This window comes from Periophthalmus magnuspinnatus, chromosome 18 (assembly GCF_009829125.3).
Source record: "Periophthalmus magnuspinnatus isolate fPerMag1 chromosome 18, fPerMag1.2.pri, whole genome shotgun sequence".
In the NCBI taxonomy this organism is placed as follows: Eukaryota; Metazoa; Chordata; class Actinopteri; order Gobiiformes; family Gobiidae; genus Periophthalmus; species Periophthalmus magnuspinnatus.
This window is the reverse complement of record NC_047143.1, coordinates 3,360,993-3,387,420: the sequence shown is the minus strand read 5'-3', so window position 1 is coordinate 3,387,420 and position 26,428 is coordinate 3,360,993. Positions and strand designations below refer to the sequence as shown.

Sequence of the window (26,428 nt, the reverse complement as noted above, 5' to 3'; positions counted from 1 at the left end):
TCAGTGATGTGCCATCATGACGTTGGGCTCCTCCTCGTGGCCGTACAGCTGCGTCACCACTCGCACGTGTGAGATCATCTTCACCGCTTTGTGAAACACATGCTTCATGTTCCTCTGAGAAGTGACCACGCTGCAGGCACGTCTGCGGAGAGGGGACAGACACAAGTACTTACACAAGTACTTACACAAGTACTTACACAAGTACTTACACGGGACAGTAGTAAAATGAAATGAAATGAAATTAATTTTGAGTATGAGTACACACTAGCACTAGTACTGCACACAAGTACTGCATAAACACAGTAGTACTGGTACACAAGTACTGCATAAACACAGTAGTACTGGTACACAAGTACTGCATAAACACAGTAGTACTGGTACACAAGTACTGCATAAACACCATAGTACTGGTACACAAGTACTGCATAAACACCATAGTACTGGTACACAAGTACTGCATAGTCACAGTAGCACCATGACACTTGGACTAGAGCGCAGTAGGAGTGTGGCTGTGTTCACATGGAAACCTCTGAAAAGGAAAGAAACTGTAGCGGAGCTTTAATGGACCATTATCACCTCAGAGACTGATGGAGACTGGGGTGGAGGCAGAAGACTGTGGTGGAGGCTGTGGTGGAGGCTGTGGTGGAGGCTGTGGTGGAGACTGTGGTGGAGGCTGTGGTGGAGACTGTGGTGGAGGCTGTGGTGGAGACTGTGGTGGAGACTGTGGTGGAGACTGTGGTGGAGACTGTGGTGGAGGCTGTGGTGGAGACTGTGGTGGAGACTGTGGTGGAGGCTGTGGTGGAGACTGTGGTGGAGGCTGTGGTGGAGACTGTGGTGGAGGCTGTGGTGGAGGCTGTGGTGGAGACTGTGGTGGAGGCTGTGGTGGAGGCTGTGGTGGAGGCTGTGGTGGAGGCTGTGGTGGAGGCTGTGGTGGAGACTGTGGTGGAGGCTGTGGTGGAGGCTGTGGTGGAGTCCAGAGAGTTTGAGCTGAGTCCAGGTGAGGAGTGGCTCTGCTCTGTCTGTGTAGACCCTCAGTCGTCCAGAGCAAAAGATGAAGTCAACTGGACTGATTGTTTCAGGAGTGGAGACGTTTCTGCTGGTGGACACACGTGGGCCTGAGACAAAGTCTCTCACCAATCTATAACCCCGTCCTCAGACCCAAAGCAAACAAAAAGGAACAACAGGGTGAGCCAGTAGGGCCATTAAAGGTGGAATAGAGGCCACTAAGACTGAAACTGGAGACAGTAGCTGTTTACAGTTTCAGTGTCGTTGGCTCCTCCTTCAGACAGATACAAGGCAGTGTCCAGCAGTGAATCTGACCAGAACTGAAGAAGTGGCCAAACGTCTTCACTCCTACAACTTCTTGTCCAGTGACAGCTTTGATTTCAGCTTTTACTCTGCTCTGAGGAGTTTGTCTCTTTGTTAGAACATACATCAGCACAAACACATTTCCATAAACAGCTCCGTGTGGTTTCAGTTTTAGAGGTTTTCATGCGGACGCAGCGTCGCGACGGTAAAAGTCTTTTAAAACTTGTAAAGTAGAAGAACTGAGTTTTGTGAGTAAAAATTTCATAGTGAGTAAAATCAACATGTTTTCAAAATGTTACAGCCCAGACTGTGTTTGTCAAAGAGTCACGTTGCCAAGTGGGACTACTGTAGTACTGTGTAGTACAGCTGTAGTAATCTGTTGTGCAGTTGTAGTAATGTTATACATTTGTATAAATGCATAACACTACCTCAGTTTTTCTTCTTTAAAAGTCGTTCCTGTTCCTTCCGTTTCTTGTACTGCGCTATCTCAGCCATCTGCAGCCCGTGGGCCATCTGCCTGTGGACCAATCAGGACACATCAGTGAAGCCTACGACAGAAGCCTACGACAGAAACCTGCGACAGAAGGCTACGACAGGGAGAGGGGGAGGGGCCATCTGCCTGTGGACCAATCAGGACACATCAGTGAAACCTACGACAGAAGCCTACAACAGAAGCCTACGACAGGAGAGAGGGGGAGGGGCCATCTGCTTGTGGACCAATCAGGACACATCAGTGAACAGAGGGGAGGGGTGAAAGAGGAGTTCACTTGCACACCAAAATCTGATTATAATCTGATTTCTATCAGTGGGACTATGATGTGCACGTGTAGTGGGGTGGACTTTGTGGAGTAAGCAGCAGGGGGCAGTGGAGTAAACACTATAAAGGTCTCCAGCAGTCTTTGGTCTCCCTCTGACTGGTCTGGTCTGGTCTGGTCTGGTCTGTCTCAGGTCGTGGGCTTTGAGTCACCACACCCTGCAGTCTGGACTTCAACTTTTTGTTCCTTCCTGCCCTAATGTGAAACTGAACTGTTAAATGTAAATGTTGCAGTTGAATGGCTGAAAAGTTCTCGTAACCTGTGAACTTAAAGAACCAAACTGTAAAAGAAGTTATAGTGGTCCTTTTAAAGTTAATGAAATTAGAACGATTAGACGTCCAGACTCAAGCTTTATGCAATTTAAAACACATGTTACTGTTTAAACTGGACGTGACTTTCCTCCCTCAGTGAGTGAACCTGTGCGCCACAGAGACAGAGCAGGCCTGTAGGGGGCGTCTTACCCTGTCTTGAGCTCGGGGGGGACGGGCAGAGGTTTGGTGAAGCCGGTTCTTCCTGTGAGCCAGTACGTCTCCTCGATGCCTTTGCCCTGCACAAGGTCATAGAAGAAACAGGTTTTTATGGTTAAGAACGAACTGAAATGAAGGTGAACTTTGTGATACTGTCCCATAGACTGTCCCGTAGACTGTCCCATAGACTGTCCCGTAGACTGTCCCATAGACTGTCCCGTAGACTGTCCCATAGACTGTCCCGTAGACTGCCCCATAGACTGTCCCATAGACTGTCCCATAGACTGTCCCATAGACTGTCCCGTAGACTGTCCCATAGACTGTCCCGTAGACTGTCCCATAGACTGTCCCGTAGACTGTCCCATAGACTGTCCCGTAGACTGCCCCATAGACTGTCCCATAGACTGTCCCATAGACTGCCCCATAGACTGTCCCGTAGACTGTCCCATAGACTGTCCCATAGACTCCCCATAGACTGTCCCATAGACTGCCCCATAGATTGCCCCATAGGCTGTCCCATAGACTGCCCCATAGACTGTCCCATAGACTGTCCCATAGACTGTCCCATAGACTGTCCCATAGACTCCCCATAGACTGTCCCATAGACTGCCCCATAGATTGCCCCATAGACTGTCCCATAGACTGTCCCATAGACTGCCCCATAGACTGTCCCATAGACTGTCCCATAGACTGTCCCATAGACTCCCCATAGACTGTCCCATAGACTGCCCCATAGACTGTCCCATAGACTGTCCCATAGACTGCCCCATAGACTGTCCCATAGACTGCCCCATAGACTGTCCCATAGACTGTCCCATAGACTGCCCCATAGACTGTCCCGTAGACTGTCCCATAGACTGTCCCATAGACTCCCCATAGACTGCCCCATAGACTGCCCCATAGACTGCCCCATAGACTGTCCCGTAGACTGTCCCATAGACTGTCCCATAGACTCCCCATAGACTGTCCCATAGACTGCCCCATAGATTGCCCCATAGGCTGTCCCATAGACTGTCCCATAGACTGCCCCATAGACTGTCCCATAGACTGTCCCATAGACTGTCCCATAGACTCCCCATAGACTGTCCCATAGACTGCCCCATAGATTGCCCCATAGACTGTCCCATAGACTGTCCCATAGACTGCCCCATAGACTGTCCCATAGACTGTCCCATAGACTGTCCCATAGACTCCCCATAGACTGTCCCATAGACTGTCCCATAGACTCCCCATAGACTGTCCCATAGACTGTCCCATAGACTCCCCATAGACTGTCCCATAGACTCCCCATAGACTGTCCCATAGACTGCCCCATAGACTGTCCCATAGACTGTCCCATAGACTGCCCCATAGACTGTCCCATAGACTGTCCCATAGACTGTCCCATAGACTGTCCCATGCTCTAACTAGGACAGTAAAGTCTCTCACCCTGACTTCCGTGCGTCCCCTCAGAACCAGTTTGTACCCGAGGCTGAGCTCCTCCAGGACCCTGACGGTGCTCTGGTGAACGTGGATCCTGTACGCTGAGGACGGAAAGGAACAAAGTCAAAAATCGATACAAAAAATATCAACTCCAAGGGTCAGAAATGGAGTCTGTTATTTGGGTAATCTACAGTTCTGTGAAGAAAACTGTGTCAGATGCCCTCCCTGTGTCTCCATCAGGTCTTACTCTGCTCTACAAACATGTTCTGAATTGCATGTGATTCTTGGATTAGTTTAAAGTTCAGATTTCAGACTTCGGAGGAGAGACGTACGCATCCCGGTGGACTCCATCCGAGACGCCGTGGTCACCGTGTCTCCGAACAGGCAGTACCGCGGCATCGTGAGCCCCACCACCCCCGCCACGCACGAGCCTGCGGGGACGAAGGACTGAAGTTAACGGAGCACGGGCCGGCGGAGGAACAGGTACGCAGGTTTGTTACCCGTGTGCAGCCCGATGCGGATCCTCACGGGCACGTCGGGCATGTGCCTCATCTTGAACGACCCCACGGCGCTCAGGATGTCCAGGGACATGTTGGCGATCTCGGCCGCGTGACGGTTTCCGTTTGGGACGGGCACGCCGGACGCCACCATGTACGCGTCTCCGATCGTCTCCACCTGGAGGGAGAGAGGGAGGAGGGAGAGAGTGGTGAGGGAGTAAGAGAGGGAGGAGGGGGTGAGGGAGGGAGGAGGGAGAGAGAGACAGGGACGGAGGGAGGGAGGAAGAGGGGGTGAGAAAGAGGGAGAGAGAGGAAAGAGGGAGAGCGGGAAAGGGGGTAAGGGAGGGAGAGAAGGAGAGGGAGTGAGGGGGTGAGGGAGGGAGGAGGGAGAGAGGGAGAGAGAGACAGGGATGGAGGGAGGGAGGAAGAGGGGGTGAGAAAGAGGGAGAGCGGGAAAGGGGGTAAGGGAGGGAGAGAAGGAGAGGGAGTGAGGGAGGGAGCGAGGGAGGGAGGGAGGGAGAAGGGAGGGACGGGGTGAGGGAGGGAGAGTGAGAGGAGGGAGAGGAGGTGACAGAGGGAGGAAGAGAGGGTGAGAAAGAGGAAGAGAGAGAGCGAAGAGGGAGAGGGGGTGAGGCTAAGACAGAGGGAGGAGGGAGAGATGATGAGGGACAGAGAGAGGGAGGTGGGAGAGGAGGTGAGAGAGGAAGGAAGAATGGGGGAGGGGGGAAATGGAGAGAGAGAGGGAGAGGGCGTGAGAGTGAGAGAGAGTTAGAAGGGAGAGGAGATGAGAGGGAGGGAGGGGAGAAGGGAGATGGAGAGAGAGGGAGGAGGGAGAGGAGGTGAGCAAGGAAGAAGAGAGGGAGCAGGGAGGGACGAGTGAAAAGGGAGAGAGGAAGGAGGGAGAGAGATGAAGGGAGGGAATGTGGGAGAGGGAGGAAGGAGGGGAGAGAGAAAGAGAGAGAGCGACAGAGAGGGGGGAGACAGTTAAAAACCTGTCACTCTCCACTGTTTTTTGTTTGTTTGTTTGTTTTTTCCCCAACTCTCCCAGTGCATTGTGGTCTGTGTTGACCATCACTGGACACTACTTCTCAAGGTGCATTGTGGGAGATTTTGGGATCACTACTTTTTCCCTCTCTGGACATTTAGACAGGACTTAAATGATGAGACCCTGAATCGTGCCTGAAGTGGAAAGAGTGTGGACATTTGGACACGGCCCTGGTTCTGTCACTCTGAGCTTCGGACTGATTCCCCCCTGAGTCTGAGCCAGATTTGAGTCAAAAACCGTTCTGCACATGCTCAGTACTTCTGCACAAACACTCGTAATTGCACATACACAGAAAAATGACATGTAATATGCTATTTATTTGATTTATTCTTTATATTTACATTCATTTAAAGTTAAATTTGAGCCAAACAGTTGTGTAAAACGCTCATGTAACTGTACTAAACCTGAGCAGACATAATATATTTCAAGTATTTGGAGATGAGGTGATACTGTATTTCCACGTGTTCTTCTAAAAATAAACATATTGAAACTTTCTTTATAAAATTTCTTTAACTTAATAAAATGGTGAACTAAGCACAACTGTTTCTGGTGTAAAAAAACCAAAAATAAAATCAAGCTAACGACTAGCATGACTGACACAAATTCAGCAAATGATTCTGTGCCCTTTGACCTCTGACATTATAGACTTGGTGGTTCTGTGACCTCTGACCTTGTAGACGTCGTGGTTCCCGATGATGGCGTCGAACAGCGTGTAGAGGTCGTTGAGCAGGTCGACCACCTCGATGGGCTCGCTGTTGGCTGAGATGGTGGTGAAGCCCACGATGTCGCTGAAGTACAGGGACACGTTATCGAAGTACTCTGGGACTACGGTGCCTCCGACCTTCAGAGCCTCCGCCACAGACCTGAGCACGGGGACGGTACAGAGAAGAGTACATTCATAAAAAAACTAAAGTAAAAAGAAAAATGAACTGAAATTAAAGGAGACAGATTGTGACTTTTCAAAGCTTTTAACCATGTTACAATTGTTTCCTTTGGAGCTGTATATAGAGTATAGAGTATAGAGTATAGAGTATAGAGTATAGAGTATAGAGTACAGAGTATAGAGTACAGAGTACAGAGTATAGAGTATAGAGTATAGAGTATAGAGTATAGAGTATAGAGTACAGAGTATAGAGTATAGAGTACAGAGTATAGAGTACAGAGTACAGAGTATAGAGTATAGAGTATAGAGTATAGAGTATAGAGTATAGAGTACAGAGTATAGAGTATAGAGTACAGAGTATAGAGTACAGAGTACAGAGTATAGAGTATAGAGTATAGAGTATAGAGTATAGAGTATAGAGTACAGAGTATAGAGTATAGAGTACAGAGTATAGAGTACAGAGTACAGAGTATAGAGTATAGAGTATAGAGTATAGAGTACAGAGTATAGAGTACAGAGTACAGAGTATAGAGTATAGAGTATAGAGTATAGAGTATAGAGTACAGAGTATAGAGTATAGTTACAGCATGTGGGACTTTGTTGTGATGACGTTTATGGCGACGTCAGCTCCCATTGGACATGGGCTTGTTTCTTTTATAAAGTCGTTTTAGATGAATATTGTGATTTAAACGTCCAAACAGTCTGGTCTCTGTAGTACAGTGTCATAGATCCAGTCTCTGTAGTACAGTCTGGTCTCTGTAGTACAGTCTGGTCTCTGTAGTACAGTCTGGTCTCTGTAGTACAGTCTCATAGATCCAGTCTCTGTAGTACAGTCTGGTCTCTGTAGTACAGTCTGGTCTCTGTAGTACAGTCTCATAGATCCAGTCTCTGTAGTACAGTCTGGTCTCTGTAGTACAGTCTCATAGATCCAGTCTCTGTAGTACAGTCTCATAGATCCAGTCTCTGTCCTACACTTCTGGTTCTGGTTCTGTTGGACTCACGGAGGCAGCATCTGCGTCAGGAGCTTCTCAGTCTTCTGCTTCTCGATCTCCAGCTCCTCCGTTCGCTCTCGGATCAGCTCCTCCAGGTTGGACGAGTACTGCTCCAGCATCCGCAGCATGGAGTCAATGATGTTTGTCTTCTTCCCTTTGTTTATGTTCTTAAACTGGGACAAAAACAAATACTCACATTTTAAACATGTTCATACATTTAGAATAGTTGGGATTCTACAGACCCTATTTCTCCACCCCGTCCACTCCCCTGACGCACCTGGTCGAAGATATTCTCGAAGTCGGGTCTCTTGTCCGGCTGCTCGGTCCAGCACTGCTTCATGAGCTGGATACACTCCATGGGCGCGTAGTCGGGGCTCACCAGGGGGCGACAGAGAGGAGGGGGCCGCCGCAGCTTCTCCACGATCTCTGCAACATCATTTGTACAAGTGAATGTTCAGCTGTTACCATGGAGACACGATGCTCATAAATGTAAATATATTGACCTCACCTGCGGAGGACAGGTCTAACATACAGTAGGGGGCGCCCCGGACCACCACCTCCTGCATGATGATCGCAAAACTGAACACGTCTCCAGACTGAGTCCCATGAAGACAAGGCTGAGAAGAACGAAGGATCTCAGGAGCCGTCCACAACAAGTCTGCACCGAGAGGAGAGGGTCAGAGGAGCAAAGGAGGGGCAGAGGAGCAGAGGAGGGGCAGAGGAGAGGCTTAGAGGAGCAGAGGAGGGTCAGAGGAGCAGAGGAGGGTCAGAGGAGCAGAGGAGGGTCAGAGGAGAGGCTCAGAGGAGCAGAGGAGGGTCAGAGGAGCAGAGGAGGGTCAGAGGAGAGGAGGAGGGTCAGAGGAGCAGAGTCAGAAGAGCAAAGGAGGGGTAGAGGAGCAGAGGAGGATCAGAGGAGAGGGTCAGAGGGGCAGAGGAGGGTCAGAGGAGAGGGCCAGAGGAGCAAAGGAGGGGCAGAGGAGCAGAGGAGGGGCAGAGGAGAGGGGCAGAGGGGAGGGGCAGAGGGGAGGGGCAGAGGGGAGGGGCAGAGGGGAGGGGCAGAGGGGAGGGGCAGAGGGGAGGGGCAGAGGAAAGGGTCAGAGGAGCAGAGGAGGGTCACCGGAGATGGCCAGAGGAGTGGAGGAGGGGCAGAGGGTCAGAGGAGGAGCGGAGGGTCAGAGGAGGAGCGGAGGGTCAGAGGAGGAGCGGAGGGTCAGAGGAGAACGGAGGGGCAGACAAGCAGGAGGGGCAGAGGGGCAGAGGAGGAGAGGAGGGTCAAAGGAGCAGAGAGTTAGAGGAGCAAAGTGTCAGAGGAGGGTCGGATGAGCAGAGGGTCAGAGGAGGGTCAGAGGATGCAGAGGAGGAGCAGATGGAGCAGAGGAGGAGCAGATGGAGCAGAGGAGGAGCAGGTGGAGCAGAGGAGGAGCAGATGGAGGATTCACCGTCCACATTGTCTTCGCTGTAGGGAAACTTCTGAGCCTCCAGGACCTCGTTGTATCCAAAGTCTGTGACCTTCAGAACGAAGCGCCCGTCCACCACACAGTTCCTGGACTTGAGCCGTGTGTGGACCACCCCCCTGTGGTGCAGGTACTTCATGCCCTAAACACACAACTCCATTAAAGCTGCACTGTGTAACTTTTCTGAGGGAGGGTTCTGCCTCTTGAAAATGTTATTGCTTTGCCTGGAATGTTCCCCAGTATGATATTATAGTTGGTTTAGTGGAGTTACCTGCTTGTTTCCATGGAGATTGCCAAGTTTTATGACATATGACGGAACTTTCCAGGCAAAACAACATCTCCATGGAGAACAGAGCCCTCCACTGAAAAAGAAACCTTGCCCCTTCAAAGCTCCTGAACTTGATGTTTCCTGTTTTGAACTTCTAGCTTTTTGAATCATTTCAAACTTTCCAAACTCATTCCTAAGATCCTGATTCTTTATATTAATTATCAGCCAAAATAAAAGAAATCTGTCATCAAAAATGACTTGAATCCAGAGCCTTAAGTGTGACTCCCACAGGGTGAGCCTGTCTCGGGGCCGACAGGTGCTCATGAGGTGACAGGGTGCTGACAGGGTGCACCTTGATGAGGTCCAGGAGCAGGGAGGACTTGAACATCCAGTCCAGTTTGACATCTTGGTTGAGCAGCAGGTCCTCCAGACTCCCTCTGGAGCAGAACTCTGTGACGATGGCAAAGACGCCACAGTCGTGAAAGAACCCGAGGAACAGGTTCACGTTCTCATGACGCATGTCCTTCATCTGAAAGAACAACACGCAGGGAACATGAGATCACGTGAGCACCCACAGAGCACCCACAGAGCACCCACAGAGCACCCACAGAGCACCCACAGAGCACCCACAGAGCACCCACAGCCTATATAAAGAAGTGGACTGAGCATTTGGTTCCAGCCCAATGAGGCTCATCAGGGCTAGCAGTTATAGCGGCTAATCTGAAACCAGGGCTTGTATTTTGAAATCCAGGTGCACAACCAATCAGGAGCGAGGTGGTAGAAGGTACTCGCCCTGTCTCGCCTGCACCACTGGAGGAGGCGGGCACTTAGCAACGCTGTCAATCTAACCTGTTGCTAGCAAAATAAAAACTTGAGGATCATGTAGAGCGTGTTTAACATTTTAAGGTCAGAATGATGAGCCCGACAGACAGAGAGGCTCATCCTCACTTCCTATTTGGAACAGGACAGCTGATGGGTCCATTTATATACATGAAGAGTCAGGACGCACCAGTTCAAACACATCACTGGTTTTCTGGTTTATGCGATTGAACGCGCCGTCAGGAAGCCTCTTGAGCCACGCCCAGTCGCCCTGAAACAACAACAGAGACAGGACATTCTGAGACCTGATCAAATAAGAACTAAACATTTCATTCATAATATGACACTTTAGCTGGGGTCAAGTGATGGTCCACTTCACTGTAACATGTCCTCTTCATTTGACCCGTCCTTCTGTGTCTCTGGGTTAAACCTGTCAGGAGCAGTGAGACACATCTCCAGATCTTAAGCTACTCTTGGTCAGGAGTACCTTAGCTGGAAGATTTGACCTGACGAGGGACAAAGGAGCCCCCAGAGGAAACCCACCCAGACACAGGCAGAAACTCCACACAGAAAGAACCTGACACCTCTGAGTGCCACTGTGTTGTAAACTTATGTACATTGTTTTTGAGGACCTAGATTGAGGATGTGTGACTGTTTGAGGCCTGTGAGGGTCCAGAGGACTCACCTCAAAAATGACCACGTTGGAGTTCTCGTAGGTGGCTGGGGACTGGGCTGACTCTACTGAGTGGCTCAGAATAGAAACACTCTTTATGCCACTGGCTTTGCTCTCGTCACGGCTCAACTTCTGACAAACACATAAAAATACATTTTTAAAAGGGTATTACAATTAACTACTAACAAGTATCATATTTAGATCACCGTGTTAAGTCACTCCCCCTTCAGAGTGCTGTCACAACACAATCAGCTGCATCCCACTAATGAAACTACTGCACATCGTATCAGGTTTGTGAAGTTGTCGTGTATTGTTTTGTATATCTCTGAAAAAGGTGGTGTGGGAGCGAGGGTGATGTAGCTTGTGGGCGGAGCCTTGCACAGGCTCGTACTGCTAACCGTAAGGAGGGTTTGAAAAGGGCCTGCGACTTTTCCTACATGTTGTTGTTTAATAGATCACAGTATTAGTTAAAAATTCAAATCTTTAACAGTTTAACAGTTCAATATTGGCTCATACAGTAATCAGTATTTCAGTATTTCAGTATTTCAGCACAGTTTTTTTTTTTTCTACAGTGAAACGTTTAAATAACGTCATATTTTATTCATGATCTTCCCATCTCTACTTCAGCTGGACTTTGATCTTAGTTTAGTCCAAATCTTTTTCCAAATCTTTTAATGTGACTCATGTTTGACCAGTGAATGAATTCATGCACATTCTTGTTTTTATGTAACTGAAATAACTGTGCCCAAAATTATAGATGTTTGTTTTCACGTCTTTTACTGAGTGACTATTAAAAACAAAATGTGGCACTGACTTTGTTGCTCAGTGAAGGGTTAATAAAAGTGACGTCATCCAAAGTCAGGCGGATTTTGTCTCGACCACGAACCATTCGGAACTGGACAACACGCCGCCTGCAGGACAAAAGGATAATTACACACCACATTCAGGAAAAGGGTTTTTTAAAGAATCTTCACATTTGATGTTCTCACCGCAAACCGTAGGTCAGAACCATCATCGAGATAAAAGACACCACAGCCCAAAGAAACACGATCAGAGTGGAAAACATATCCACACCTGAAAAGAAACAGTTAGAGTCCCTCCCTGTGTCAGATGCCCTCCCTGTGTGTCCCGCTCTCACCTCCAGAGCACAGCATTCCTGGGGTGAACCAGCAGGGCGCGTCCTTTCGTGGTCCCCAGCCTCCAGGGAAGTGGATCTCTGACCCCAGGAAACGCACCAAACCGACCTCCAGGTCGATCCTGCACCAGGGGAGAGGTTTGATCAGTTTGGACAGGGCTGCCATTGCAGAGTTTGAGTCATTTGCAGAATTTGCATCATTCATGCTCAGTTATTTCCAATGGGACGTGTGCAACAATGTGAAAATCACCTGTCTCCTTCAGCCTGGTGGAAAATATAATTATTAACAATAATCTAGACAAATATTAGTTTAAGTTCCCATAACCATTCAACAATTTATTTTTAGAGAAAATCATGACACAGACGGGTAGAGTTCCCTGCATCAAATACCACAGAGTATGAACAAAGCACAGGTGCAGTGACTCATCAGGATCATGATCTTCTGGAGACTGCATCGGTTTTGGACGAGATGACGGAGGACGACAGCGAAATCTTGGAAGACATTTAGAAACTGTATGAGGAGGAGAATACTACAGAGGTCAAGATTTCTGGAGAAACCGAGACAGCCCCCAGGTCCATTTTTGGGAGGCTTATCCCACGCCGGCTCCGGGGGTTATGGTCCCGACTGCGCAAGGCGACCACAACAAACAAGCCGCTCCTTAGAAGACCAAAGTGGTTCAGAATCCCTTCAGTCTTCACAAGAAGGTCTGCTGTGTCCAGGCCTTCCCAAATCTAGACCCCATCATCTCCACTGAAGAAAAGGACCATGAGCCACCACCAGGAGCAGCCTAAACTCTTCACTGTCAATAAAGTCAATAAAGTGATCAGCACAAACTTTATGTCTCTGTTTCTTTATGTTTACTGCTTTGTAGATTCTAGATATCAAACATATGACACAAGACAGAATCATGACGCAAAGAGAGAAATGGTAAATAACTGTAAATATGTTGTATATTTTAGATTCAGATTTGATAGAACTGAAACATAAAAAACATGACTCTTTGTGAACATTAAAACATGGTTTACACTTTTAAAAGTCCATCCATCCATCCATTTTCTTCCGCTTATCCGGGGCCGGGTCGCCGGGGTGTCAGTCTAAGCAGGGACTCCCAGACTTCCCTCACCCCAGACACGTCCTCCAGCTCCTCCGGTGGGACCCCAAGGCGTTCCCAGGCCAGATGAGAGACATCGTCCCTCCAGCATGTCCTGGGTCTTCCCCGGGGCCTCCTCCCGGTGGGACATGCCCAGAACACCTCCCTAGGGAGGCGTCCAGGAGGCATCCTGAGCAGATGCCCGAGCCACCTCAGCTGGCTCCTCTCAACGTGTAGGAGCAGCGGCTCTACTCCGAGCTCCTCCCGTGTGACCGAGCTCTTCACTCTATCCCTAAGGGTGCGCCCAGCCACTCTGCGGAGGAAGCCCATTTCAGCCGCTTGTATCCGCGATCTTGTCCTTTCGGTCATTACCCAAAGCTCATGACCATAGGTGAGGGTAGGAACGTAGATTGACGGTAAATCGAGAGCTTTGTCTTTGAGCTCAGCTCCTTCTTTACCACAACGGACCGATACAGCGACCGCATCACTGCAGACGCTGCAGGACTAAACCAGGACTAAACCAGGACTAAACCAGGACTAAACCAGGACTAAATCAGATCTAAACCAGGTCTAAACCAGGTCTAAACCAGGACTGTACCTGTGAGTGGGCCGCAGCTCCCAGGTCTCTCCGTCCGAGTCCAGGATGAGGAAGTCGGTCAGAGCAGATCCGGAGGCATCGGTTTTAATGGGGAAACTGAAGCCCTGCAGACAGAACAGGTGATTTAGTGAAACTGTAACAGCATCAGTCACTACGTTTATGCACATGAGGAAAACCAGATTATTGACCTAGTCCAATTACATAAACAATTAACAGATTTCTCTGCATGAAAGAGATTAAGATTTCATGAATTGAATCTCGAAGGCAAGACACGTGTATTTGTATTGCACAATTTGTACAAAAAGTAATTCAAAGTGTTTTATAGAATAAAAAAGACATTCAAATCACAATACAACAAATCAAAACATAGATAATCACAAACAATCACAAAATGAACATTAAAAGAAAAGAGTGCAGAATAAAACCCTTTCAGTCACACGCACAGATAAACAGAACTGTTTGAGTCTGGATTTAAACATTATCAAAGTCGAGGTCTGTCTCACATTCCAGGTTTAAACAGTGTTTCAGAAAACTGAAACACTGATTCCACAGGTTTAGTCCTGGTTTAGTCCTGGTTTAGTCCTGGTTCAGTCCTCCTCATGTGAGATGGTTCATGTGGCTCATGTGGGAGATGTTCTTTGGTGCTGGTCCATGGAGAGACTTGTTCACACAGAGCAGCTTTAAAGTCTCTGAGCCACAGGAGCCAGAGACCTGAGCCACAGGACACATGTGTGAAGTACTTCCTGGTTCTAGTCAGGACCCGAGCAGCAGTGTTCTGGATGTTCTGGATGTTCTGTTCTGTGGCTCGTTTGGAAAGTCCAGTGAGCAGGACGTTACAGTCGTCTAATCTACTGGACACAAATGCACGGATGCAAATGCAAGTCTGGTTTTGACAGAATAAAGATCTCAGTGTCATTACCGCGCAGTCTTTTATTTACATTAGGCACAGACTAGGAGAGGTGTTCAACTGCACGGGGTAAAAAAAAATCCTGGAAAATATTTGACATGTGTTTGGACGTTTACTCACTCGGTTTAGATTAGTAGCGATCAAAAACTACACCTTTTCCACCGCGGATTAGCACATGTCGCTTTGTTTTGGTCCTTTCTGCTACATTAAAGCCAAAATGAAACTTACCTCAGCTTCAATGTGTTGTGGAGAGAACTTATAAACCAGTTAGAGGAGCCCAGAATTAGACCCTCATCCTATTAATTTATATTAGAGGGGGGGCTTTCTTGCCGCGAGCCCCTAAATTTCTGTGAACGTCCCTGCCTGAACGTCTCGTAGCCACCATTCACACCTTTTCAGTTCGTTGACCTTTGACCTGCTATAGACTGGGTGGTCTGACCGGTTTTGGGGTTTTATAATTAGATTGTTTAGCACAGTGGAGTTTGCCGCAGGTAAATGTAGTAAAACCAACTAAATATGACCCCAAAACAGATAATATGGACTAAATGATGAAAGTGGATTTGAAATGGCTTTAGTACGGAGCCCTGCAGACGACTGAAAGGAGAAGAATAATATTTACAAAATAAAAAATAAAAAAATATATTCTCTTGAGGGAACGACATAATTATCTTGAGCGAATGAGATATTACCATGATGGAACATAATCATTTCTATACATATATTTTCACGAGCGCACAACATATTTAACTTAAAAAGAAAACAAAAAACAACAATATCTCATTCTCTCGTGATAATTAAGACGTTCCCTAAAGATAATTAAGACGTTCCCTAAAGATAATACCATGTGGGAATGTGATATTATCTCGTAGCGACGCATTAACATTATATTTTGCAGATGTCCTATGTCGGGCTCCGTAGTTTTGTGCCTTGTCAGGGTCTGGAAATGCCAAAACCAAAGTTCAAAGCAACAGTTTAATCTAGAACAAGAGTTTCTTTTTTATTTACTACATTACATTACTTTAATCTTAATCTACTTTAATGTGTCTGTTCATAGTTTTGATGCCTTCAGTGAGACTCTACAATGTAAATAATCGTGGAAATAAAGAAGAAAATAAACGAAAACATGCGTCCAAGCTTTTGACTGGTCGTGTGTGTGATAGAGGAAACTTTTTTTTAAAAATATGTACCCCTACATTTCAGTGAGCTAACCTGAAAGTGCAGGTTGGCCGTTTGCTGGGCCAGGTTCCCCCCGGACATCCACTGTCCTTTAGCCCTGAGTTTGTGCAGTGCGTGGGCCACCAGCAGCACGGAGGTGTAGATGGTCCCGAAGAGAGGGGACACCTACAGGAGGGAAGAGGAGGAGGAGAAGGTGGGGAGAAGGGAAAAACAAGTGCCCTTAAATGCGCCGTTCGAACAGTGCGACATGAAACTGTTAAAATGTGAGTAAAGATCAGTACAAGGCAACTCAACCTTACTGAATTATCCCTTACACTTGTATATTAGTGTAGCTATCGTAATGTTTAATATTCGTCCTTAGGTAAGAATATTCTTTTGTCTTCAGGGAGTGTCGACCAGATGATGGAATTTATCCGCCTGAGTGGGGAGAATGGCACTTATGCAACGGTTCCGGTCTCGAACAGCACTTCGAACTGTACATCAAAGGATACTTAAAAAGGTTCATTGTACGGTACTTCAAATGGTACTTGGAACGGCACTTGGAACTGTACATCAAAGGGTACTTGGAACAGTACATTGAACGGTACTTGAAACAGTACTTGGAATGGCATTTCACACTGTACATCGAAGGGTACTTGGAACGGTACATCAAAGGGTACTTGGAACAGTACTTCAAATGGTACTAGGAATGGTAATTGGAACTGTACATCGAAGGGTACTTGGAATGGTACATCGAAGGGTACTTGGAATGGAACTTCAAACAGTACTTCAAATGGTACTTGGAATGGCACTTGGAACTGTACATCGAAGGGTACTTGGAACAGTACATTGAACGGTACTTTAAACAGTACTTGGAATGGCATTTCAAACTGTACATCGAAGGGTACTTGGAACGGTACATCGAAGGGTACTTGGAACAGTACTTCAAATGGTACTTGGAACGGCAATTGGAACTGTACATTGAAGGGTACTTGGAACGGTACATCGAAGGGTACTTTAAACAGCACTTGGAACGGCACTTGGAACTGTACATCGAAGGGTACTTTAAACAGTACTTGGAACGGCACTTGGAACTGTACATCGAAGGGTACTTTAAACAGTACTTGGAACGGCACTTCGAACTGTACATCGAAGGGTACTTTGAATGGTGCATTTGGCAAATTTGTACATGGCCATTGTATTGTTTGGTCACCTGTAAACAAAATGCGCTACACAATGGTTTGGAGCAGACAGGAGACTTTGGAGGTCTCTATTATTATTTTGTTTTTTGAAAAGAAAATCTAAAATGCATTAGTATAATTTCTTTGCCACATTGCTCAGCCCTACTAGGTGTGAGTGTGGGCCACAGAATTCTATCTAAACCAGCCTGATCACAGAACAACCCGTTTCACTCACCTGACTGGCCTCTGCTCTTACCTGGTGCGGAGCGAGCGTCTTGGCCACCTCCCCCGTCTCCATGGCGACGCTGTAGGCTTGGTAAAAGGACTGATGAGGCGAGTCTATGGTGATGGTGAGCACGGCGTCATAGGCCCGCATGAGTTTGGCGTTTTTCTTCAGCGCCGGGTAGGAGACGTTCTGGTACGGCAGGCTGTACAGTAAAGTGTCGTAGGGAATGAAGACCACGGAGCCGTCGATCATCTGGAGGTCGTAGGCCGTTTCCAGAACGCGCCGCTGGAGGTCACCGCCGAGAAGAGCCGAGTGCATGCAGAGGAGCACCACTACCACGAAGAACAAGAAGTCAGTTTAAAGCTCCTGCGAAGGGTTTCAACTGGAAAAATGAGGAATGCACCGACATGAAAATTTTAGGCTGATACCAATATTTTATTTTATTTCATTTTATTTAATTTATTTTATTTCATTAATTTTTATTTTATTTTATTTTATTTGTTTATTTTTTAATTTAATTTATTTTTATTTATTTATTTTAAACAACACAAAGTTTGCCAGGTTTATTATTTATGAAGCACTGTTTATGGATGGGCCTATAAACTATAATATATTATTCTATTCTATTTTTTTTTTCTTTTTTTAAATTAATTTTGTGTGTGTGTTTTGTTTATGTTTTTGTTTCTTTCGGTTTTATTTATTTCTTTATTTTATTAACTTTTTTTTCAAATATACAATGTATTTTATCTATGTATTTATGTATTTATTATTATTATTATTATTATTATTATTATTATTATTATTATTATTATTATTATTATTATTATTATTATTATATTTATTTATTTATTTATTTATTTATTTTCTTCAAATATACAAATATAAACAATAAAAACAACAAGAGGCTTAATCATTACCCTTCACATTAAGTATTAAACAAATATAAATAAAAAAATAAATACAGTATTACATTTTATATTTTGATTTCTGTACAAAGAGGTTTTGTTTTCAAGGTTTTCAAGGTTTTTTATATTTGTGCAATAATTTTTTTTTAAAAGGGATTAAAATACATCAAATTTGTGTTTCTGGCTAGAAAATATACAGAAATGGATGTGACATTTCAATAGGATTAGGATTAGGGTCAAGACATATGCAATATCTGTCACCCGTCATGAGCATTTTAAGATCTGTAATTACTCAAACCCTCTGAACACCAGCAGTTTGTGTTTATGGGAAAAATGCTCTGCGGTTTAAACCATGACATCATCGGACTGACCTCGGATCTCGCTCCTCTTCCTTAATTTTCCCAGAGTTCTCCTGATGCTGTGAGGCGTGTTCTCCATAAAACTGACCAGTCTGACGGGGAGACCATGGCCCCTCAGGGAGTCTGCAGCCTGGAGAAGATTAGGCAAAATCACAGGGTTTTACAAAACTTTTACAAAACTTTACGTCTGCGGTGCTGGGTGTGATTGACAGGAGCATCGACCAATCAGAGAAAAGCACGATCTTAAAGGGCTCATTCGACGCCATTTTCTGATCTGTTTTATAATGTTTCATCGTCACAAACAGACCTGGAGTTGTGTTTTTGTTTCATTCACACCGGCTGAGCTCTTCTCTTAAACAGAAAACAGTCCGTTCCACCTCGTGATGTCATCATGTGGCGATACAGGAAGTGCTCCACTGTGTTTTTAAACTCCACACACCTTCATTTCTAGAATCATTTGGATCATTTCAGCTCTGGAATTGCGAATCTCTACTGAACTAAAGGTAAAAAAGTAACTTAACTTGAAAACCTTGTTCTACTTGATGACGTCACAAGGTGGAACAGAGCATTTTGAGCTTTAGAGATGTAGACAGAGTAATAATAAAGGACCTAAAGAGTGGCTTATGTATATTTTTTCTGAATGATACGTGAATATTCAGGAGATACTTCAAGTTCTTCAAGTTACTTTACGTTTCCAAACCCGCAGATGTAATATTAAAGTGTAAAAGTGACGTACCTTTGTGGCGGTCTCGATCCAGACGTCTTCAGACGAGGACAATATGGCGACGTGGGCCCATCTGAAGTAGGACAGCACCCTCAGGAGCACCCACGTCGGGCGGGGCATGGAGCGGGCGAAGGTGGGGTGGCTCCGGGGGTCGTCCAGGTCCTCCCCCACGCAGCCCCACGGGAACAGCGCCTGGGAGAGGACAGAGGGGGCGCTAGAGTCAAACCGCAGTTTAATGTAATGGACAGAGGGGGCGCTAGAGTCGAACCGCAGTTTAATATAACGGACAGAGGGGGCGCTAGAGTCAAATAGCAGTTTAATATAACGGACAGAGGGGGCGCTAGAGTCAAATAGCAGTTTAATATAACGGACAGAGGGGGCGCTAGAGTCGAACCGCAGTTTAATACAGGAGTAAATAAAAATGTGTTGTCTAAATCCATTTTGTGTTTTTTTTACTTGAGTTTTTAGACAATCTTAAAACATTTTGGCCTGTGTTTGCTAATGTGTGCATTGTGTCACCATGGTAACTGCGGAACATTTCATCATAGGCATACAGGAAGAACACCCCAGTTGTGATGGTGAATGTTTGCGCTGGTTGATTGTCCTGACCTTGTTCCATCCTTTGCTGATCATGGAGGCGGCGTCGCAGAACCCGGGGTTGACGGGTCCAACGAACGCCGACGCTTTAGTGTGAAACGACAGAAACTCCTGCAGACCTCGAGAAGATTCACACGGCTCCTGATGAGAACAGAACAGGACTGAACCAGGACTGAACCAGGACTGAACCAGGACTAAACCAGGACTAAACCAGGACTGAACCAGGACTAAATCAGGACTGAACCAGGACTAAACCAGGACTAAACCAGGACTGAACCAGGACTGAACCAGAACTAAACCAGGACTAAACCAGGACTAAACCAGGACTGAACCAGGACTAAACCAGGACTGAACCAGGACTAAACCAGGACTAAACCAGGACTAAACCAGGACTGAACCAGGACTAAACCAGCACTGAACCAGGACTGAACCAGGACTGAACCAGGACTGAACCAGGACTAAACCAGGACTAAACCAGAACTGAACCAGGACTAAACCAGGACTGAACCAGGACTGAACCAGGACTAAACCAGGACTAAACCAGGACTGAACCAGGACTAAACCAGGACTGAACCAGGACTAAACCAGGACTAAACCAGGACTAAACCAGGACTAAACCAGGACTAAACCAGGACTGAACCAGGACTAAACCAGGACTGAACCAGGACTAAACCAGGACTGAACCAGGACTGAACCAGGACTAAACCAGCACTGAACCAGGACCGAGCCAGGACTAAACCAGCACTGAACCAGGACTGAACCAGGACTGAACCAGGACTGAACCAGGACTAAACCAGGACTAAACCAGAACTGAACCAGGACTAAACCAGGACTGAACCAGGACTGAACCAGGACTAAACCAGGACTAAACCAGGACTAAACCAGGACTAAACAAGGACTAAACCAGGACTAAACAAGGACTGAACCAGGACTAAACCAGGACTAAACCAGGTCTAAACCAGGACTAAACCAGGTCTAAACCAGGACTGAACCAGGTCTTTCTTTACCTGCAGGACGGTGAACTCAAAGGTGTGTGCGAAGGAGAGGGCGGAGTCTTTGTTGATGCGGTTGATGGCGAGCTGGGCGGCCACATGAGGTAGAGCTTTGCCGAACAGCGGGTCACAGCCCCACGGTCCGACCACGCCCACCCGGAACCGCAAGCCCTCTACAGGACGGGGCAGCCAGAGCACAGAGCCAAGCAGGGCCAGGACCAGCAGGGGGCGCATCTCTGTGTCCCAGATCCTACACCCGCTCAGAACAACATGGTCCAAAGGTCATGGGGTCCTGGGGTCATGATAACACATTTTTAAGTAATAAAAAGTTTAAGTATATAAATGATAAACTGATGATGATAATGAATGTTATAGAATTGAACAGTGACCACCCAACCCCCAGCTCTGGAAGTAGAATTTCCCTTTCATTTTTCCCATCAACTTTCTGAAAAAAAAAATAAAAATAAAAAATAAAAAATAAATAAATAAAATAATAAAAAATAATAAAATAATAATAATAACAACAACAACAATAATAATAATAATAATAATAATAATAATAATAATAATAATAATAATAATAATAATAATAATAATAAATAATAATAATAATAATAATAATAATAATAATAATAATAAGAAGAAGAAGAAGAAGAAGAAGAAGAAGAAATAAGAATAAATAAGAATAAATTTAAGTTTGAAAGCTCAGGGCTGATCAGCTCTGTGGTAACTAATAACCACATGATCTACAATTGTATTTAAAATCTGTCTCTAAACATTAAGTTATTAAAACATTTCCCAGAATCCTCTACTTTAAATGTGCTTTTTGGACTTAAAACAACCGCATAATGGATGGGTTAGTTAGCACGTAGCTGGTTAGCCTCTGTAATGTCTTTGAACTCTTAATATTTAAATTTTTTGAAAAGTCTATTGAGAAAAACTAATGAAAAAACTGACTTATAGAACTGGAGCTTATTTCGGAGTGGGCGGGACTGTTGAGCTCTATTACACCAGTAAAATTACACCATTAATTTTAGGGAATTTTGGATTTCATTAAACTTTTTCACTTTTTTTTTTAAACCGCCTCATCAGCAGAGGGAGCACTTGCAAACGAAACAGCATCATCTGCAAATAAATGTATGAGGCTTTCTCTTAAATTGCAACCAATCAAACTAAAAATATCGTAAAAATTAGTGGCCCCAAAATTGAGCCTTGGGGCACTCCTTTACTTAAAGTTTAAAAATTTGATTTAAACCCATCGGATACTAAAAACCGTGCTTGAAAATGATCATAAAACTAAAAAAATGCACCGACAGAAGTCCATCAGATTAAATACTGACCCAGAAGAGTCTTTTCACAATTTTATTTATACCAACCGTCCCAACTGGATTTGTCACAGTTTGAAATTTGAACCTTCACATTTTGATGCTATGTGCTCTTTATGATATTTATTAATGCTATTTTTTCTTCCAGTGTAGTCAAACCTACTCCGATTAGTAAATATCTTGTTTCACCTGATGTAAGTTCCATGCAACATCAAAAAATGTCAGTTAATTAGTAGCAAAAAAAAAGCCGTCCTTCGGGTAAAATACGTCGTCTTACCTCGCTCCGCAGAGACGAACGTGTCCCTCCAGCTCACATCACGCTCGGCTGACGGAATGAAATAAAACAAAGTGAAAGTAACTCGAGTAAAGACAGTGAGATTATGTCGATGAGACGCTGAGCCGCGCTGTCACTTCACATTAAATCACATTCAATCCCACGCTGCACATTTAAGCTAATCTGAATCGAGCTAATATGTGACACGTGAAGGCCACAGGAGGGACACGCACTCGTTATTCCGTCGTCTTTATTTCATACGGGACACGGGACATTTGTAAACATGTGTCAGTCCAGCCCAGTGGTGGAAAGTAACGCAGTACAAGTCGTAAAGTACTGTATTTATGTTGAATTTGTAGCTGTCTGTACTTTATAGTCCTCCAAACAGACCTGGAGTTGTGTTTTTTTTGTTTCTTTCACACACGTTTAACACACAAACTCTGCATATTTAGGCTGATTCTTCTCTGAAACTAAAAAAAAAAACACTCTGTTCCACCTCGTGATGTCATCAAGAGTCATTTTGTGTAATATAAGACCTTTAAGTACATTTTACAGTGGATACTTTTTACTTTTACTTCACTACATTTCAGAGCAGTATCTGTACTTTCTGCGCCACTACATTTTTGAACAGGACTGAAAAGTAAAAAGTACTTTTCATATGATTTGAGGGGTTATTTTTTTTACCATGTTCAAGCTTCGAATAAAAATAAATAAACAAAATTCATAAGAAAAAAAATAAGAAATTGATTTGTATTTTTACTGTGACCAAAATATGTGTCGTTTTAATAAATATCACTACATTTTCACTTCAACAAATGAACAACACTTGTGTGAAATACTTCTTTTTACTCTTAAAGTACATTTTTAAACAGGTACTTAAATACTTTTACTTTTCATGTGATACTTTTGACCTCTGTATCTGTATTTTTACTTAAGTACCAACACTGAGTACTTCATCCTCCACTGGTCCAGCTGTAAAGTGTTGATCTGTGGGTTGTACACGTTAAAATCACAGTTCTGCCATGTAATGTTGAGCCAAAAACGTGGGCTCGCATCTCCACAAACCCGACTCTTACTCTTACTGTTCTCCTCCTTTGAAATGTCGTTCCTTTGGCTCTGATAGTCACACTTTGTCTTAAAAAAGTGTTTGTCTCCATGGAAAATGTTCAGAAGGATGGTTTTTAAAGTGAGGGTGAGGTCCCAACTCCAGAAAGTTACACAGTGTTGCTTTAAATAAAAACTCTTTGCACATTTTAAACCTGTCCTGAAACTTTAAACGGACTTAGAGGGAGGGCATCTGACACACAGGGGCGTTTAGAGAACAGGAGAAACTGAAACAAAACCAAAAAACCCGCAGACGTTTTAACATTTGTGTTTTGGGTCATGGTCCCTGTGTGGTGCAGTGTCGCTCTGTCGCAGGTAGAGGGCAGTAGAATAAAGGATCCATCCAGAAATGTTCCACAGCGTTTTTCCATGTAGATGTGCAAGGTATAGGTCAGATCTGTGGAGAGGCTGCCCCGCTCACAGTGAATGAATGGTGAGGTATTTTTTAGAAATGAAATGAAAAAAACCCTAAAAAAAACAACACTAAACCAGGACTGAACCAGGACTGAACCAGGACTAAACCAGGACTGAACCAGGACTGAACCAGGACTAAACCAGGACTGAACCAGGACTGAACCAGATTAAACCAGGACTGAACCAGGACTAAACCAGGACTAAAGCAGGCCAAACCAGGACTAAACCAGGACTAAACCAGGACTAAACCAGGACTGAACCAGGACTGAACCAGGACTGAACCAGGACTGAACCAGGACTAAATCAGGACTAAACCAGGACTGAACCAGCAATGAAAATGAAAAACAGATAAGTTTAATGCAATACTGTGGAACATTTCAGAAAAATCTCCATGGAGACAAGAATGTAGCAGACCCTCCACATGAAAAGTTCCACAGTGCAGCGTGTGACTCCCACACCGGACTCTTTGGGGGGGATAAGATCGCTCTGTCTCCATGGAGATGTTATTGTTTCGCCTGATTCCACCTTTGCATTTATTTAAACACAGTATTTCTCCTGGTGTGACCTGCTTGTCTGATGGATAATGGATGATGTTAATGCCACACTACGGGACATTTCAGGCAAAGGAGAGTGACAAAGCAAGATGTGTTTATCACATCAACATCTCTGACTTAAAAATATGTTAAAATCATTTGATTAAAAGTAAAGTTCAATATGAAAATTCACTGATAGTTTAAAAAAAAGGAAAAAATTTCACTTTCATTGTTAAAATTGTAATTTTGTTTTGTTTTGTTATTAATCTACTCACCCACTGCTGCTCAGAGTGCAAATAATAAATAAATATAATAAATAAGTAAATAAATAAATAAATAAATAAATAAATAAATAGTCACTAAAACCAGTCAAACTGAGTGGAGCTGTCTCACTCTCTGTCTCACTCTCTGTCTCACTCTCTGTCCCACTCTCTGTCCCACTGTCTGTCTCACTCTCTGTCTCACTCTCTGTCCCACTCTCTGTCCCACTCTCTGTCTCACTCTCTGTCTCACTCTCTGTCTCACTCTCTGTCCCACTCTCTGTCCCACTCTCTGTCCCACTGTCTGTCTCACTCTCTGTCCCACTCTCTGTCTCACTCTCTGTCCCACTCTCTGTCCCACTCTCTGTCCCACTGTCTGTCTCACTCTCTGTCTCACTCTCTGTCCCACTCTCTGTCCCACTCTCTGTCTCACTCTCTGTCCCACTCTCTGTCCCACTCTCTGTCTCACTCTCTGTCCCACTCTCTGTCCCACTCTCTGTCCCACTGTCTGTCTCACTCTCTGTCCCACTCTCTGTCCCACTGTCTGTCTCACTCTCTGTCTCACTCTCTGTCCCACTCTCTGTCCCACTCTCTGTCTCACTCTCTGTCCCACTCTCTGTCCCACTCTGTCCCAATCTCTGTCTCACTCTCTGTCCCACTCTCCGTCCCACTCTCTGTCTCACTCTGTGTCTCACTCTCTGTCTCACTCTCTGTCTCACTCTCTGTCCCACTCTCTGTCCCACTCTCTGTCCCACTGTCTGTCTCACTCTCTGTCTCACTCTCTGTCCCACTCTCTGTCCCACTCTCTGTCTCACTCTCTGTCTCACTCTCTGTCTCACTCTCTGTCCCACTCTCTGTCCCACTCTCTGTCCCACTGTCTGTCTCACTCTCTGTCCCACTCTCTGTCCCACTCTCTGTCTCACTCTCTGTCCCACTCTCTGTCCCACTCTCTGTCCCACTGTCTGTCTCACTCTCTGTCTCACTCTCTGTCCCACTCTCTGTCCCACTCTCTGTCTCACTCTCTGTCCCACTCTCTGTCCCACTCTCTGTCTCACTCTCTGTCCCACTCTCTGTCCCACTCTCTGTCCCACTGTCTGTCTCACTCTCTGTCCCACTCTCTGTCCCACTGTCTGTCTCACTCTCTGTCTCACTCTCTGTCCCACTCTCTGTCCCACTCTCTGTCTCACTCTCTGTCCCACTCTCTGTCCCACTCTGTCCCAATCTCTGTCTCACTCTCTGTCCCACTCTCCGTCCCACTCTCTGTCTCACTCTGTGTCTCACTCTCTGTCTCACTCTCTGTCTCACTCTCTGTCCCACTCTCTGTCTCACTCTGTGTCTCACTCTCTGTCCTTGTGTCCTTTGTGCAGGAACTGAATAAACCAAGCAGCTCCGGTTTGAGCCTGATTTGACCTGTCCCTCCTGACCTGTCCCTCCTGACCTGTCCCTCCTGACCTGTCCCTCCTGACCTGTCCCTCTTCTGCTCCTGTCCTTGCGCCCTCTGATGGTCAGACCGTGTCCTGTTTTTCTTGCCCGTAAAGAGTTAAAGTTTGAGTTTCTATTTTTGGAGGAATCGTCCCAGGAGTCGAGCACTTCACTGTCCACTTCCTGTGGCCAGTGTCCAGACCTCTGCCCCCTCTCCTCCTCTTACTCCCTCTCTTTCCTCTGCCCCCTCTCCTCCTCTTACTCCCTCTCTTTCCTCTGCCCCCTCTCCTCCTCTTACTCCCTCTCTTTCCTCTGCCCCCTCTCCTCCTCTTACTCCCTCTCTTTCCTCTGCCCCCTCTCCTCCTCTTACTCCCTCTCTTTCCTCTGTCTCTGTCCCCTCTCTCTTTCCTCTCTGACCTCCGCCCTTAACTTCTTTCCCTCTCTCTTTCTTCCGCTCTCTCACTCACCTCTGCCCTTTCAGTCTTCTCTCTCTCTCTTACTCTCCCCAAGTTCCCTTCTCTCCATTTCTCCTCTCTCTCTGCCTCTTCTATCTCTCTCCCTGCTCTCTTTTATCCCCCTCCTC

The 26,428-nt window shown here is 45.7% G+C and overlaps 1 protein-coding gene across 3 annotated transcripts; it reads right to left on the bottom strand.

Annotated features, from left to right (window-relative positions):
- Window positions 1–20,761, bottom strand: gc2 (guanylyl cyclase 2). 3 transcript variants are annotated; one of them, XM_055229195.1, is made up of 23 exons: window positions 20,529–20,761; window positions 19,534–19,662; window positions 18,937–19,116; window positions 18,213–18,330; window positions 16,967–17,268; window positions 15,584–15,715; window positions 13,468–13,571; window positions 11,782–11,900; window positions 11,633–11,717; window positions 11,458–11,554; window positions 10,656–10,775; window positions 10,161–10,241; window positions 9,504–9,680; window positions 8,869–9,025; window positions 7,938–8,087; window positions 7,707–7,855; window positions 7,439–7,602; window positions 6,225–6,417; window positions 4,513–4,687; window positions 4,345–4,443; window positions 4,019–4,113; window positions 2,585–2,670; window positions 1–142 (listed from the first exon to the last, which is right to left on the bottom strand). In XM_055229195.1, the coding sequence occupies exons 1-23, from the start codon at window positions 20,745–20,747 to the stop codon at window positions 1–3; spliced, it is 3,273 nt and encodes a 1,090-aa protein (XP_055085170.1). In that variant the 5' UTR covers window positions 20,748–20,761. The 3 variants fall into 3 exon arrangements, with proteins under 3 accessions (XP_055085170.1, XP_055085169.1, XP_055085168.1); XM_055229194.1 differs by lacking the exons at window positions 4,345–4,443; window positions 19,534–19,662; window positions 20,529–20,761 and having other exon boundaries at window positions 18,937–19,057; XM_055229193.1 differs by lacking the exons at window positions 10,161–10,241; window positions 19,534–19,662; window positions 20,529–20,761 and having other exon boundaries at window positions 18,937–19,057.
- Window positions 20,762–26,428: the final 5,667 nt, after the last annotated feature.

Excerpts from the sequence above, each read along its gene's own strand:
- gc2 (XM_055229195.1), bottom strand. The coding sequence starts at position 20,747 with ATGCGCCCCCTGCTGGTCCTGGCCCTGCTTGGCTCTGTGCTCTGGCTG. Across the intron at positions 8,088-8,868 it reads CAGCGAAGACAATGTGGACG|ACTTGTTGTGGACGGCTCCT; the intron begins GTGAATCCTCCA and ends CTCTCGGTGCAG. Across the intron at positions 2,671-4,018 it reads GGGGACGCACGGAAGTCAGG|GGCAAAGGCATCGAGGAGAC; the intron begins GTGAGAGACTTT and ends GACCTTGTGCAG.